This window comes from Dendrobates tinctorius, unplaced genomic scaffold (genome assembly GCF_039654945.1).
Source record: "Dendrobates tinctorius isolate UK_male_01 unplaced genomic scaffold, ASM3965494v1 ptg000149l, whole genome shotgun sequence".
NCBI lineage: Eukaryota > Metazoa > Chordata > Amphibia > Anura > Dendrobatidae > Dendrobates > Dendrobates tinctorius.
In genome coordinates this window covers 4,079,642-4,097,174 of record NW_027361816.1, presented here as the reverse complement: position 1 = coordinate 4,097,174, position 17,533 = coordinate 4,079,642, and the positions used below count along the sequence as shown (strand labels likewise).

At 43.8% G+C, this 17,533-nt stretch overlaps 1 protein-coding gene across 8 annotated transcripts in view; it reads left to right on the top strand.

Moving 5' to 3' along the window:
- WDR11 (WD repeat domain 11) overlaps positions 1-17,533 on the top strand; it is a 183,252-nt gene that overhangs the window by 7,414 nt on the left and 158,305 nt on the right. For 7 of the 8 annotated variants that reach the window (XM_073546624.1, XM_073546621.1, XM_073546619.1 and 4 more), the window contains exon 2: positions 5,576-5,687. The exons of the other annotated variant lie outside the window; for it this stretch is intronic. In XM_073546624.1, coding sequence (XP_073402725.1) covers positions 5,576-5,687 — 112 coding nt within the window. The remainder of the gene's footprint in view (positions 1-5,575; positions 5,688-17,533) is intronic. 8 annotated transcript variants of the gene reach the window in all.

Genomic DNA, 17,533 nt, shown 5'->3' with positions numbered 1-17,533 from the left:
TTCCCTTTCAGTCTGTTGGCTCTTGTTCTGATAGGGTTTTGGCGGATTGCAGACAGCAGCTTTTCTATCCTGTCCTATTTAGTTAGCTTGGGCCCCATCATTTGCTCAGCCTATCGTTCTGTCTGTTTTGAGTGTTTTTTCATCTTGCTTCACCGTCATTATACGTTGGGGGCTGCCTATTGCTTTGGGGTCTGCTCTGGGGCAGTTTAGATTTCCCTTTCTGTCTTTAGGCTATTTAGTTCTCCGGCTGTGATCGAGGGGTCTAGGGCACCGTAGGAACCCCCCACAGCTACTGCTAGTTGTTGTTGATAGGTTCAGGGGTCTGCAATCCGATAGCTGCCAACTTCTCTGGTTTTCTGGACTTAGCTAGTATTTCTGTTTTTGCCTCCTACGGTGACTCATTCATAACACAAAGCACAAAATACCGATGACAAAAAATCCAAGGTGTGTGCATGAGACGTCTGAAATCTCATAGACTTTGCTGGTACTGTAAGGCTGTGTGCCCACGTTGCATTTTTTAAGCGTTTCTGCCGCTGCAGAAACACTTAAAAACGCTATTTAAAACGCATCCCATGCAATCCGATGGGATTCCGCAGTTGCTGTGCCAATGCGTGTCCATTAATTTTGTGGAATTGCGGCGATTCTGCCACCATAGGATTGCATTGAAACTCTCACTTTACGGATGTGGCTATGCCCACCATGCTTAAAGTGAGCACTTAACGTGCGGAAGGTACCCAGGGTCTGGAGGAGAGGAGACTCTCCTCCATGCCCTTGGTACCTTATTCCTCTAAAAAATGGAATTAAAATAAAAAATAGGGATATACATACCCTCTGTTGGCCCCTCGTGTCCTCCCGGCCCTCATCGGCGCTGCCAGCAACTTCCGTTCCCTGGCGTGCTTTGTGAGAATGACCTCTAATGACATAGCAGTCACGCGACCGCTACGACATGAACGGTCATTCTCGCAAAGCATGCCTGGGAATGGAACTTAGCCGGCAGCGCCCTTGAGGATCGGAATCACCGCTGAGGAGATCGGGGGCTGCCAGAAGGTGAGAATATCCCTTAGATAGACCAACCTGTCTATCACTTTTCCAAGCGATGCTTCAAATCGCTTGGAAAAGCGCTAGCATTCTGCAAAATAAAAACGCTTGTGTTTTGCGGGAAAACGCATGCGAATTGGCGGGGCGGGGAGTTGCGGAATTGCTGCGTACAGTTCCGCAGCATTTCTGCAATGTGGGCACATAGCCTTAAGTAAGTTGAAAATTTGCATTAAAAAAAGCTGCAAAAACGCTTAGTGTGAACTTACCGTAGCCTTAATGTACCTGCTTGTGGTTTTGTCAGTTCCCCTTTCTATCCCCTAAGAAGCTGTGTGATGGGATCTTTGTGATCCTCTTAGTCTAGTTATATACGTTGGCTGTTTCACTATTGTTTTCAGATAGGCGGAATCTTGACAGCATAAAGGGAGCGTGAATGGCAGTAATAGGGAAGGAATATTGCTCCAACTTGTCATATTTTCCAACCATTTCAGCACTCGGATAATGAGCAAAAAATGACAAGAAAGCTCCTAGAATCTTGTATGAAAGCCTCGTCCTGCAGCGCAAATGATCTCAGCCGGTTCGGCTTCTTCATGCGTGGATTACTTTAGTAATGTGCGCCGTTTGTAATGTGGTTAGACGGTTTCACTGTGTGAATATAGTATATTTCCTGTCATTTTGGGTTACAGTGGCCATGAAGGACACTGGACCCGTCATTTCTTAATGTGTAATTTTCTTTAATATATTTTTGTAGGAGGAAAACTTTTGTCCAAAATGAAATTGTGGTAAAAACGATCATCCAATTAATTATTTCATGATGTTATATTACTTTTTGCTGCACAATTAAACGTTGGATGTGTTGATGTTTCCAATTCCTGAAAGTCTATGAGGAGTAACAGGATTTCCGGCCATTATGTGACTTGTATCTTGTATTTTTATCGCAGTCTTATCTTCTTCAGGTTCTTCTTGTTTCTTTGCTTCTCTCTTCATCCAGTATTTTCCCCTTCTGATCCATAGACTTCCATAGGCAGCAGGTGTAATCTTGTCCCTCGATGAGGACGGATTTAAGCAAAAGGTAGAAAAGAAATGACAAGTTGGGAGCGAGGTGTTTCACGCTTTAGGCTATGTGCACACGATGCGGATTTGTTGCGTATTCGCAGCGCTTTTTTTTCTGCGCAGAAATGCTCCAAAAAGGCAATGGAATACGATAACAAGATTAATCAGTGACAATCCTGAAGTGTTGTGCACATGATCCGGAAATGTCCGTCCTTATTTTCAGCTTTTTATTTTCCGCAGCTTGTCAATTCTTTTTGCGGATCTGCAGCGTTTTTCACCCATTGACTTCCATTAAGTCAGTCAAATCTGCAGCAAAAACGCAGGTGTAAAAAGGTTTGTGGATTTGCTGCCAAAAACACTGCGGATTTGTCAAATGAAATGATGTTAGAAGGGAAAATATGCGTGTGTCTGTCTGCAGGTGTCTGTGTGTGTGTGTGTACCCATGCAATGAATAGCTCATAGTGATTGTACTTAAGCGTCGTCTGATGGGACTACTCATCCGGCTATGTTTGCTGTGACATATAACAGTGACAGCATGAGCCGATGATGGGAGAATAGTCTCATCATACGGCACCTGAGCTCAAATGTAAAAAAAAAAAAATCAAAACATTGACAGAATCACATACAATATACATATCACTGAACACCTCAAAAATAATAAAACAACATATACTCCCTGTCCGCCGTAGTACATTTAATACCGAGTGTCCCACGTTGATGTCAGCCGGCTGCCGGCGATACACTGCGGGAGTGGTCACCTCCTGTCAGTGTATCACTGAGCCACCGTGAGAGTTCGCCAGTGTACATCAGCTGATCAACTCCAGTGCTCTCACTTACGGCACCACTGTGTAAGGAAAGTTCTCACACAGCAGTAGTACCGTAAGTGAGAGCACCGGAGCTGATGAACTGCGGGAGCGATTACCTCCTGTCAGGGTATCGCCGGAGGCTGGGTAGAGCAGTCACATCTCCCGATGTGACTGTTCTACACGTGAAATCGCTGTGGGACACTTGGTATTAAATGGACTACGTCGGACAGGATAGTGTTATATGTTGGTTTATTATTTTTTGTTTGTTTGCAGGAGACGAGGGCGTCGGGGATTAGGCTTTCAGTAAGTATGGTTAATTTAGATTCAATAAAAGAGTCTGTTTGATTATTTCAAATAAAGAACTTTATTCTGGTTGTGTCTTTAATTACCATATCACTATAGGATTAGTAATGGATAGGTGTCTTATGGACGCCTCTCCATTACTAACCTGTGGGCTTGATGTCACCTGACAATACAAAGGTGACATCAACCCCACAAATATAAACCCCACTTGCCACCGCTAGCCCTGATGTGGTTAAAATAAGTGACATAAGACAGAACATGTGCAGAGCGGGGTCATTCTAACATTGCTGTGCAATGTATTCATTTTATGGTGGGACTTCTTCTGGGTGTGCATGTAGCCTAAGGTATGTCAAAGTTCCTAATCTGTTTTCAAAATAATTCTGTAGTTACACTTTATCTTATACTGTAGTAAAGGGCCATGAAAAAGGTTTTGCCGTCTTGCACTTTACTATTACTGCATGTTATTAAAGCACCACTCCTGCTTTGTGGGGGGTTTTCTTCAGCGTTGGAGTGGCGCTTTAAATGTAAGTCCCCTGCTCCTGGCCGCATAATCTCCCTCTGGCATCTTCACCGCTCTTTGGCACTGCTTCGGTCCCGTGGCACCATCTTATGAGTGCAGCTTCTGACTGGCTGGAAGTCAGAAGTTACATCAAGTTCTCTATACAAGTCTATGAGAGGCCAGAACGAGAGGCGCTCATTGACTTGCATTGAAAAGTGACCTCTGCGCCGCTCCATGAAACACCGAAGCAGCCGGCAGGTCACTTTTTTTTTGCTGGAAGCCGATGGGAGCGACTCTGGAAAAGATGAAGGCGGCGGCAGGTAGGTATCAGACAAGGGGCAGGGACTTGCATTTCAAGCACCACTTTAGAGGTGCAATAAAAATAAACACTGGAGTGGTGCTTTAAAAAAAAGAGATTAGCTAAACTTTTGATATATATTAAATTTTTTTATAGTTTTGGGCTTTTTAATCATCTGCAGATGGGTGGGAATCTGGGTCCTGACACCCCCATTTTTGCTGCATTTTTAGTGAAACAAAACACAGATACAACAGGATGTGAAACCCATTTATTTTTGTGATTTTATTTCCCCCCCCCCAAGTTTAAATCAAAATTTGTATTTATTTATTTTGCTCATTTGTATAGTGCCATTAATTCCACAGCGCTTTACTGTGTCCCTGATGGGGTTCACAATCTAAATTCCCGATCAGTATGTCTTTGGAGTGTGGGAGAAAACCGGAGAATCCGGAAGAAACCCACGCAAACACGGGGGGATCATACAAACTCCTTGCAGATAAGAAAAAATAAAAAAATCCACTGATACATATCAAAATGTCTTAAATGGCCAAGTGCCAATTTCATAGTCCAACATTAATTTTCATGGACCCTCCAAAGATAATTCCTACACAAAAAAACGGAGTACAAGTTCACACAAAATTATTGAAAAAATCTGTATATTTTATTTTACAATAACTACTATACAAAAATAGGCAGACAAAAGCAAACAAGGGGCATACAAAATCTCATGTGTGGAAGGACACAGCAACTGTAGTAACAGAGCGGGCTAGCTAGCAAACCGCAAGACCATAATCCATAAAAATATTGTAATATATTCTCAATAAAGTTCATAGTGCAAGTAGAATGATACATTAATCACAAAGATAGTCTCCCATATACAGTACAGACCAAAAGTTTGGACACACCTTCTCATTCAAAGAGTTTTCTTTATTTTCATGACTATGAAAATTGTAGATTCACTCTGAAGGCATCAAAACTATGAATTTACATGTGGAATTATATAATTAACGAAAAAGTGTGAAACAACTGAAAATATGTCTTATATTCTAGGTTCTTCAAAGTAGCCACCTTCTGCTTTGATTACTGCTTTGCACACTCTTGGCATTCTCTTGATGAGCTTCAAGAGGTAGTCTTGTGTTGTTCATGCTTGCAAGGTGGAATGAGAGCTGATCTTTGGGATCCTGAAAAATGCAGCAAAAAAAAAATAGCCGCAAGAGATCAGGTTCTGGCTACAGGAAAAAAGCAGCAAAAAAGCAATGTGTGGGAAGATGTGAACGGTTTTAGACTAGTGGTGGCCATGTTAGTTGGCTACCTCTGTACAGTCTTGGGCTATTAGATACATGCAGTAATATTTGTGAGTCTTTGGTCCTCCTGGCTGGGTCTCCCATTAGGCGCACGTTCCTATCTTATGCACTGTCCTCCGTGAAAGGGTGTCTGTTCCTCAGGTCAGGGCCGGATTCTGTTACTTACAGAGGACTTACAGTACTGAAGTACAATAGTTGCTAATCTAAATTTGTTTCTATATATTCTGCTTATAGTCTGTTTTTTCCTGCGGTGATGACTCTAAAAAGACTTTCTTAACAGGGGCTGTCAAGGTCTGATCGCTTATGGTTGTCATTCGCTGGTTCTTGTGGTGGACCCCAGCACGGCACAGACACTTCAGGTCTTAGAAAAACACAAATCTGACATAGTCAAGGTAAGCTAAACCACCGGACTTGTTGTCAGATCTTGTAATGCAGATTCCTTAAAAGGGAACCTGTCACAATGAAAATGGTGCCTGATATTCAGGCAGGATAATATAGAGCACGAGGAGCCGATCAGGCTGATAAGTAATTTTTGTTTGAAGCGTTTCAGTAAAACTTTCATTTAATTAATTTTAATTCCTTGGTGTTTGCGTGTATGTATGTATGAATACACAAATATAATATATATACACTGCTCAAAAAAATAAAGGGAACACTTAACAGAAATAATGCCAAGTAAATCAAACTTCTGTGAAGTCAAACTGTCCACTTATTAAGCAACACTGACCATAGGAGGGTAACAACCCAGCAACAGGACTGCTACATCAGCCTTTGTGCAAGGAGGAACAGGAGGAGCACTGCCACAGCCCTGCAAAATGCCCTCCAGCAGGCCACAAATGTTCATGTGTCAGCACAAATGGTTAGAAACCAACCCCATGAGGATGGTCTGAGTGCCCGACGTCCACAGATGGGGGTTGTGCTCACAGCCCAACACCGTGCAGGACACTTGGCATTTGTCACAGAACACCAGGATTGGCAAATTCGCCACTGGCGCCCTGTGCTCTTCACAGATGAAAGCAGGTTCACACTGAGCACATGTGACAGAGTTTGTAGACGCCGTGAGGGTATGTGCACACGGAGTTTTTTGGTGCTGCGGATTTTGTAGTAAAATCCGCAGATAAATCCGCAGGACTTTAGGACTTTATCTGTGGATTTGCCTGCTGATTTGCCCTGCGGTTTCACACCTCATAATGGATGAGGTGTCAATCCGCAGCGTTTCTGCACAAAAGAATTGACATGCTGCGGATTGTAAACCGTGCGGAAAAATCCGCAGCATGTGCACAGCTTTTTCCAGTTTACCATTGAAAACAATCATACTGTACAAGGCACCTAAATCTGCTGCAAACCCGCAGCTGCAGAAACGCAGATCCGCAGCAGAATCCGCACCGTGTGCACATACCCTGAAGTGTGATCTGCTGCCTGCAACATCCTTCAGCATGACCGGTTTGGCAGTGAGTCAGTAATGGTGTGGGGTGGCATTTCTTTGGAGGGCTGCACGGTGTTGGGCTGTGAGCACAACCCCCATTTGTGGACGTCGGGCACTCAGACCATCCTCATGGAGTCGGTTTCTAACGGTTTGTGCAGACACATACACATTTCTTACCTGCTGGAGGTCATTTTGCAGAGCTCTGACAGTGCTCCTCCTGTTCCTCCTTGCACAAAGGCTGAGGTAGCGGTCCTTCTGCTAGGTTGTTGCCACGAGTGTGAAAGCACAACCAACATTCAAAAGTGACTAAAACATCAGCCAGAAAGCATTGCTACTGAGATGTGGTCTGAGTTCCCCACCTGCAGAACCACTCCTTTATTGTGGGTGTCTTGATAATTGCCAATAATTTCCATCTGTTGTCTATTCCATTTGCACAAAAGCATGTGAAATTGATTGTCAATCAGTGTTGTTTCCTAAGTGGACAGTTTGATTTCACAGAAGTTTGATTTACTTGGCGTTATATTCTGTTGTTTAAGTGGGTTCCTTTTATTTTTTGAGCAGTGTACATAATATATATACAGTGTGTGTGTGTGTGTGTGTGTGTGTGTGTGTGTGTGTGTGTGTGTGTGTGTATATAATACACATACACAGTGCCTTGCGAAAGTATTCGGCCCCCTGGAACTTTTCAACCTTTTCTCACATATCTTGCTTCAAACATAAAGATACCAAATGTTAATTTTTGGTGAAGAATCAACAAGTGTGACACAATTGTGAAGTTGAATGAAATTTATTGGTTATTTTAAATTTTTGTGGAAATTCAAAAACTGAAAAGTGGGGCGTGCAATATTGTTCGACCCCTTTAAGTTAATACTTTGTTGCGCCACTTTTTGCTGCGATTACAGCTGCAAGTCACTTGGGGTATGTCTCTATCAGTTTTGTACATCGAGAGACTGAAATTCTTGCCCATTCTTTCTTGGCAAACAGCTCGAGCTCAGTGAGGTTTGATGGAAATCGTTTGTGAACAGTAGTTTTCAGCTCTTTCCACAGATTCTCAATTGGATTCAGGTCTGGACTTTGACTTGGCCATTCTAACACCTGGATACGTTTATTTGTGAACCATTCCATTGTAGATTTTGCTTTATGTTTGGGATCATTGTCTTGTTGGAACACAAATCCGTCCCAGTCTCAGGTCTTTTGCAGACTCCAACAGGTTTTCTTCAAGAATGGTCCTGTATTTGGCTCCATCCATCTTCCCATCAATTTTAACCATCTTCCCTGTCCCTGCTGAAGAAAAGCAGGCCCAAACCATGTTGCTGCCACCACCATGTTTGACATTGGGGATGGTGTGTTCAGGGTGATGAGCTGTGTTGCCTTTACGCCAAACATATCGTTTGGCATTGTTGCTAAAAAGTTCGATTTTGGTTTCATCTGACCAGAGCACCTTCTTCCACATGTTTGGTGTGTCTCCCAGGTGGCTTTTTGCAAACTTTAAACAACACTTTTTATGGATATCTTTGAGAAATGGCTTTCTTCTTGCCACTCTTCCATAAAGGCCAGATTTGTGCAGTGTACGACTGATTGTTGTCCTGTGGGCAGACTGTCCCACTTCAGCTGTAGATCTCTGCAGTTCATCCAGAGTGATCATGGGCCTCTTGACTGTATCTCTGATCAGTCTTCTCCTTGTTTGAGATGAAAGTTTAGAGGGACGGCTGAGTCTTGGTATATTTGCAGTGGTATGATACTCCTTCCATTTCAGTATGATCACTTGCACAGTGCTCCTTGGGATGTTTAAAGTTTTGGAAATCATTTTGTATCCAAATCTGGCTTTAAACTTCTCCACAACAGTATCACGGACCTGCCTGTTGTGTTCCTTGGTCTTCATGATGATCTCTGTGCATCAAACAGAACCCTGAGACTATCACAGAGCAGGTGCATTTATACGGAGACTTGATTACACACAGGTGGATTATATTTATCATCATTAGTCATTTAGGACAACATTGGTCATTCAGGGATCCGCAATGAACTTCTGGAGTGCATTTGCTGCACTGAAAGTAAATGTGCCGAATAATATTGCACACCCCACTTTTCAGTTTTTGAATTTCCACAAAAATTTAAAATAGCCAATAAATTTGGTATCTTTCCCAAGGCACTGTGTGTGTGTCACACTCTCTCTCTCTCTATCTCTCTCTCTCTCTCATATATATATATATATATATATATATATATATATATATATACACTCACTGGCCACTTTATTAGGTACACCATGCTAGTAAGGGGTTGGACCCCCTTTTGCCTTCAGAACTGCCTCAATTCTTCGTGGCAGAGATTCAACAAGGTGCTGGAAGCATTCCTCAGAGATTTTGGACCATATTGACATGATGGCATCACACAGTTGGCGCAGATTTGTCGGCTGCACATCCCTGATGCGAATCTCCCGTTCCACCACATCCCAAAGATGCTCTATTGGATTGAGATCTGGTGACTGAGGAGGCCATTTGAGTACAGTAAACTCATTGTCATGTTCAAGAAACCAATCTGAGATGATTCGAGCTTTATGACATGGCGCATTATCCTGCTGAAAGTAGCCATCAGATGTTGGGTACATTGTGGTCATAAAGGGATGGACATCGTCAGCAACAATACTCAGGTAGGCTGTGGCGTTGCAACGATGCTCAATTGGTACCAAGGGGCCCAAAGAGTGCCCAGAAAAAATTCCCCACACCATGACACCACCACCACCAGCCTGAACCGTTGATACAAGGCAGGATGGATCCATGCTTTCATGTTGTTTACGCCAAATTCTGACCCTACCATCCAAATGTCGCAGCAGAAATCGAGACTCGTCAGACCAGGCAACGTTTTTCCAATCTTCTACTGTCCAATTTCGATGAGCTTGTGCAAATTGTAGCCTCAGTTTCCTGTTCTTAGCTGAGAGGAGTGGTACCCAGTGTGGTCTTCTGCTGCTGTAGCCCATCTGCCTCAAAGTTCGACGCACTGTGCGTTCAGAGATGCTCTTCTGCCTACCTTGGTTGTAACGGGTGGCAATTTGAGTCACTGTTGCCTTTCTATCAGCTCGAACCAGTCTGCCCATTCTCCTCTGACCTCTGGCATCAACATGGCATTTCCGGCCACAGAACTGCCGCTCACTGGATTTTTTTTCTTTTTCGGACCATTCTCTGTAAACCCTAGAGATGGTTGTGCGTGAAAATCCCAGTAGATCAGCAGTTTCTGAAATTCTCAGACCAGCCCTTCTGGCACCAACAATCATGCCACGTTCAAAGGCACTCAAATCACCTTTCTTCCCCATACTGATGCTCGGTTTGAACTGCAGGAGATTGTCTTGACCATGTCTACATGCCTAAATGCACTGAGTTGCCGCCATGTGATTGGCTGATTAGAAATTAAGTCTTAACACACAGTTGGACAGGTGTACCTAATAAAGTGGCCAGTGAGTGTATATATATATATATACAGTGCAGACCAAAAGTTTGGACACCCCTCATTCAAGGAGCTTTCTTTATTTTTTCGTGACTATGAAAACTGTAGATTCACTCTGAAGGCATCAAAACTATGAATTAACACATGTGGAATTATATAATTAACAAAAAAGTGTGAAACAACTGAAAATATGTCTTATATTGTAGGCCACCTTTTGCTTTGATTACTGCTTTGCACACTCTTGGCATTCTCTTGATGAGCTTCAAGAGGTAGTCACCGGAAATGGTTTTCACTTCACAGGTGTGCCCTGTCAGGTTTAATAAGTGGGATTTCTTGCCTTATAAATGGAGTTGGGACCATCAGTTGTGTTGTGCAGAAGTCTGGTGGATACACAGCTGATAGTCCTACTGAATAGACTGTTAGAATTTGTATTATGGCAAGAAAAAAGCAGCTAAGTAAATAAAAATGAGTGGCCATCATTACTTTAAGAAATGAAGGTCAGTCAGTCCGAAAAATTGGGAAAACTTTGAAAGTGTCCCCAAGTGCAGTGGCAAAAACCAAGCGCTACAAAGAAATTGTCTCACATGAGGACCGCCCCAGGAAAGTAAGACAAAGAGTCACCTCTGCTGCGGAGGATAAGTTAATCCGAGTCACCAGCTTCAGAAATTGCAGGTTAACAGCAGCTCAGATTAGAGACCAGGTCAATGCCACACAGAGTTCTAGCAGCAGACATATCTCTAAAACAACTGTTAAGAGGAGACTTTGTGCAGCAGGCATTCATGGTAAAATAGCTGCTAGGAAACCACTGCTAAGGACAGGCAACACGCAGAAGAGACTTGTTTGGGCTAGAGAACACAAGGAATGGACATTAGACCAGTGGAAATCTGTGCTTTGGTCTGATGAGTCCAAATTTAAGATCTTTGCTTCCAACCACCGTGTCTTTGTGCGACGCAGAAAAGGTGAACGGATGGTTCCCACCATGAAGCATGGAGGAGGAGGTGTGATGGTGTGGGGGTGCTTTGCTGGTGACACTGTTGGGGATTTATTCAAAATTGAAGGCATACTGAACCAGCATGGCTACCACAGCATCTTGCAGCGGCATGCTATTCCATCCGGTTTGTGTTTAGTTGGACCATCATTTATTTTTTAACAGGACAATGACCCCAAACACACCTCCAGGCTGTGTAAGGGCTATTTGACCAAGAAGGAGAGTGATGGGGTGCTACGCCAGATGACCTGGCCTCCACAGTCACCAGACCTGAACCCAATTGAGATGGTTTGGGGTGAGCTGGACTGCAGAGTGAAGGCAAAAGGGCCAACAAGTGCTAAGCATCTCGGGGAACTCCTTCAAGACTGTTGGAAGACCATTTCCGGTGACTACCTCTTGAAGCTCATCAAGAGAATGCCAAGAGTGTGGAAAGCAGTAATCAAAGCAAAAGGTGGCTTCTTTGAAGAACCTAGAATATAAGACATATTTTCAGTTGTTTCACACTTTTTTGTTAATTATATAATTCCACATGTGTTAATAAATTGTTTTGATGCCTTCAGAGTGAATCTACAATTTTCATAGTCATGAAAATAAAGAAAACTTTTTGAATGAGAAGGTGTGTCAAAACTTTGGTCTGTACCATATACATGTACATGTATACAGTGTATTACATATTTACAATTTATTACAGTTTTTTGTGTTCTAAAGTTGTATTCCAATAAATAGATATTATATTCTATCTAAATATCTTGATTATTGGATCATAGAAATGATTAAATGTCTGATGTTCACATTGTACTGCAATAAATATTTCACTTAAATATAAGCAATATATGTGGGAGTCGGAGTCGTGGAGTCGGAGTCGGTGTAAGGGAAATTGAGGAGTCAGAGTCGCAGGTTTGGCTTACCGACTCCACAGCCCTGGTGACACCATTAGGTAATACCATGCAATATGCTATAGCTATTTTCTATCAGTCATTGGTATGAGGGTTTTCACTGGGCACTGCTAGCCTGCCTAGTTATGTGTAGGAATATGACACAGGGTATAGGCACTGTATGATGGTGACATTAATTTGCACTTATGGATTTTTTGAGATAATTGTGCCTTATCCATGTGCTCTCTCCAAATATGGCCACATATGGGACATAGTAACTAGTTTAGTTATACAGCGGCACTTTACAATCATGTGCTAGTTATGGTATTTGCCTGGGTTGATAGCCATTTAAATGATCTTGCAGTGCCTGTTATACCCCTCTGTTTCATCTGTGTGTCCACTACCTCGGACCTAAGCGTCGTTAGTGTTTTTGAGTGACGCACACCTAGCACCGATCTACTTGTACCAGTAATTGGTTATAAACTATATTTTTTACATGATTAGGCTGCCCTTTGATCATCCTTTTTCCGTGCTTTCTACAAAGCAATTTAGGTAAGATAAATGTTTTGATCGTCATCACTCTGCCAAACAGAGATAAATCAAATTTGGAGAAATAAGCAAGATCTCATTCGATTGTTTTTGAAATTTTGTCCAGATTAGTTCTGACGATTTTGTGTAAATATGGTTCAATGATTATACCAAGGTATTCAATACAGTTGTCTTCAAAACTAAATTTGGACATTTGCTTCAATTTGGAGATTTCTGTCTCATTCATTTTAATTGCCATGAATTTTAATTTTTCGGGTTTTATTTTGAAATAGTATATTTCATAGAATCTGTCTAATTCTCCTATTAATGTTTTGAATGAATTTTGGGGATCGGTTAGAGTAAATATCAAATCATCCGCATATAGGCCTACTTTATGTTCAGCACTTTGAGATGCTATACCTCTAATTCCTACATTTTTCCTGATACTTTCTGCAAAAGGCTCCATAGCCAAAACAAAGAGTATAGGGGACAGGGGGCACCCCTGTCTGGTACCATTGGTAATGCCGAAGGGGTCACACAGAGTGTTGTTAGCTAAAATTCTTGCGGTGGGATTTGATTAGAGTGTGAAAATGGAAGAAATTAATTTTTTGTTGAAACTAAATTTATTCAGAGTGGCCTGTAGGTCAGGCCAACTGACTCTGTCAAAGGCCTTTTCGGCATCCAATGTTAAAAAAGTTGTTTGAAGTTTCATTTTTCGGCTTAAATGAATTAAATTTAACACCCTCCTCGTGCCATCGGATGCCTGTCGGCCTTCGGTGAATCCTATCTGATCATTTGATAAAAGATTGGGAATAATTTTGTTGATTCGATCTGCCAATATTTTGGCATATATTTTGGTATCGCTATTAATTAGGGAAATGGGGCGATAATTATGGGCTTTCTCTGGGTCTCCTTTAACTTTGGGAGTCATTGTGATAACCGCTTCTTGCATTTCTTTGGGGAAGGAATTTAGTTAGGTGGCCGAATTGAATACAGAAACTAGGTTTTAGACGGTTTATCTGTCTCCAAATATATGATCTCTTATTTGGACTATTCAGTCCGTTTACATTATAAGTAAGAACTCTCATGAGTATCCTATAAAACAGTCAAAACAAAAAAGGTTAACAGAAAACAATACAAATAGAAACTAGTCAAACTTAGACTTTTGTAGTTATAAATAAACTACCGGTTTTCTTGGAGGACTTTGTGCAAGGCAAAGTCTCACCTAGGTCGGGGTACCAAATAAGTTTATGGCATAGGACCAGAGAAAAGACTTCAGGGTTTTTGAGACCAAAGGTTGTTGTCTCATCAGTCTTGGTCTTGAAATTCTCGTTCATTATCCAGAAATCTCAGGAATCTGAGACCCTCCTGCGGGGTGAAGATTAGATTGCCTTTACCTTTGAATCTGACGATTAGTTTGGTTGGAAATCCCCATTTATAGATTACTAGATTATGGCCCGATGCTATCACATCGGGAGGATGCGATAGCATCACACCTCTTGCCATGTTAACCCTCAACACACACACTCCTCAACACACACTCCTCTCACCTTTCACCATCTCCACTCACTCTTTCACTCCACATACGACCCCTTCTCTCACTCCGTCTCTCATACTCACGCCGTCATCGCCGCTGCTCCACGATCCCCGACATCATCTTCCGCCGGCACCATCCTGGATCCAGACGTTGTCCACGCCGGCGACATGTTCTTGCGGCAACGCCATCTTGAGTATCGTGAAATCCCGCGATAGTCAAGATAGCGTCGCCGGAAGAACATGTCGCCGGCGTGGACGACGTCGGGATCCAAAATGGCGTCGGCGAAATCTCGCGAGTTTTCGCCGACGCCATTTTGGATCCCGACGTCGTCCTCGCCGGCGACATGTTCTTGCGGCGACGCCATCTTGACTATCGCGGGATTTCGCCGATCCAAAATGGCGTCGCTGCAAGAACATGTCGCCGGCGTGGACGACATCGGGATCCAAAATGGCGTCAGCGTAATCTCGCGAGATTTCGCCGACGCCATCTTTTTGGATCCCGAGTCGTCCACGCCAGCGACATGTTCTTGCGGCGACGCCATCTTGAATCTCGCGGGATTTCACGAAATCCAAGATGGCGTCGCCGCAAGAACATGTCGGCGGCCTGGAGAACGTCTGGATCCAGGATCGCGGCGGCGGAGGAAGATGTCGGGGCAGCGACGATGACGGTGTGAGTATGAGAAACGGAGTGAGAGAAAGGAACGTATGTGGAGTGAAAGAGTGAGTGGAGGTGAGAGGAGTGTGTGTTGAGGCGGTGTGGTGTGTTGAGGGTTAACGTGTGTGTGGTGACGTCACCGGTCACAACTGGACGGAAGTTGTTACAACCGGAAGCTGCTTAGGGCATTTATTATTATAGATGATGAGGAAGAAGCCGTCTGTTGTTGGCGGTGATGGCGTGTAGAGGCTTCTTCAGCCAATGTAATAGATTTAGAGTTAGGGGATTCGTGTGTGAGACGATGGCGTTTATAAGCCTTAATCTTGTCAAGTCGATGCTGTTTTTCCTCAGGAGTCTCATTAGCACGGCGTTGTTTTTGTCGTAGTGCTAAAGCTGCTTTCCTTTCACTGGCATTGGCATACTGTGCATCGGTATTGAATGGTGGTATTGATAGGGCAGAAACAGATTGCTGATTAGTTATGTCAGTGAACGGCATATGGGATGAAGTGTAGCAGTAAATTGTTCCACATACTGATGTGGAAGCATCCTGTTGTGAGTCTAATAATAATGATGAGGAAGAGGCCGTCTGTTGTCGGCGGAGACGGCGTGCAGAGGCTTCTTCAGCCAATCTTATGGATTTAGAGTTAGGGGATTCGTGTGTGAGGCGACGGCGTTTATAAGCCTTAATCTTCTCAAGGCGATGGTGTTTTTCCTCAGGAGTCTCATTAGCACGGCGTTGTTTTTGTCGTAGTGCTAAAGCTGCTTTCCTTTCACTGGCATTGGCATACTTTTTGTTATGACTCATGTTGGCACAGGTAAAGGAGTCTATTTGGCAGTTATCTGGCAGTGAAGAAGGCGTCCTGGAGTATTGTAGAGTAAACAGATACTAATTGACCCTGTAATTGCCCAGCAGTAGTTATGAAGTGGTAGTGGCAAATTGGCCCTGTAGTTAGACACCGGCAGAGGAGCAAGGCAGCAGTAGTTATGGCGGTAGAGGCAAATTGGCCCTGTAATTAGACACCGGCAGAGGAGCAAGGCAGCAGTAGTTATGGCGGTAGAGGCAAATTGGCCCTGTAATTAGACACCGGCAGAGGAGCAAGGCAGCAGTAGTTATGGCGGTAGAGGCAAATTGATCCTGTAATTAGACACCAGCAGAGGAGCATGGCAGCAGTAGTTATGGCGGTATTGGCAAATTGGCCCTGTAATTAGACACCGGCAGAGGAGCAAGGCAGCAGTAGTTATGGCGGTAGAGGCAAATTAGCCCTGTAATTAGACACCGGCAGAGGAGCAAGGCAGCAGTAGTTATGGCGGTAGAGGCAAATTAGCCCTGTAATTAGACACCGGCAGAGTAGCAAGGTAGCAATAGTTACGGCGTGAGGTAAATGACGCAATTTCACGAATGCAAGATGGCGTCGGTGAAATCTCGCGAGATTTCGCCGACGTCGTTAAGGCTGTGTGCACACGCTGCGGATTAGGTGCGGATTCAGCCGTGCGGATTTTGTAAAATCCGCAGGTGAAACCGCAGGTCAAAAGACCTGTGGTTTTACCTGCGGATTGCTCTGCGGTTTTGCCCTGCGGTTTTTCATCTCCTCAATAGAGGAGATGGCAAACCGCAGGAGAATCCGCAGAAAGAATTGACATGTCAATTCTTTCTGCGGATTGAAAACCGCAGATAATCCGCGCGGAAAATTCCGCACCGTCTGCACTGCGGTTTTTGATTCCCATAGGGAATCATGGTACTGTACACCGCAGCAAAATCCGCAGCGTGTGCACACAGCCTCACACCTCTTGCCATGTTAACCCTCAACACACCACACCGCCTCAACACACACTCCTCTCACCTTTCACCTCCACTCATGTCCACTCACTCTTTCACTCCACATACGTTCCTTTCTCTCACTCCGTTTCTCATACTCACACCGTCATCTTCGCTGCCCCGACATCTTCCTCCGCCGCCGCGATCCAGGATCCAGACGTTCTCCAGGCCGCCGACATGTTCTTGCGGGACGCCATCTTGGATTTCGTGAAGTCCCGCGATATTCAAGATGGCGTCGCCGCAACAACATGTCGCTGGTATGGGCGACATCGGGATCCAAAATGGCGTCGGCGTAATCTCGTGAGATTTCGCCGACGCCATCTTTTTGGATCCCGATGTCGGCGGCCTGGAGAACGTCTGGATCCTGGATCGCGGCGGCGGAGGAAGATGTCGGGGCAGCGACGATGACGGTGTGAGTATGAGAAACGGAGTGAGAGAAAGGAACGTATGTGGAGTGAAAGAGTGAGTGGACATGAGTGGAGGTGAAAGGTGTGGTGTGTTGAGGGTTAACGTGCGTGTGTGTGTGGTGACGTCACCGGTTACAACTGGACGGAAGTTGTTACAACCGGAAGCTGGTTAGGGCATTTATTATTATAGATGCGTCGTTCTCTTAATTTTGATGTAATGTCCTTAAATTCTTTCCTGGAGTCCATCGTGGCCCTTGAAAATTCTGGAAAGATTTTTAAATTTCCATATGGATCAGGCAAGGAGCTCTTCTCTCTATCTTCTCTGAGGACTTTCTCCTTTGTTCCGAAGAAATGGACCTTCATTATTGTGTCTAGGTTTCTCTGGGGCCACTCCTTTTGGTTTATGAAGTCTGTGAATTCTATCTAATTTAAGGTCAAGATCCGTCAAATTTGGAACCAGTTTCTTGAATAAATCTTTTGTGAATTTAGGGAGTTCTTCCTGTGTCACAGATTCAGGAATTCCTCTAATTTTGAGGTTACTTCTTCTGCTTCTGTCTTCCAGG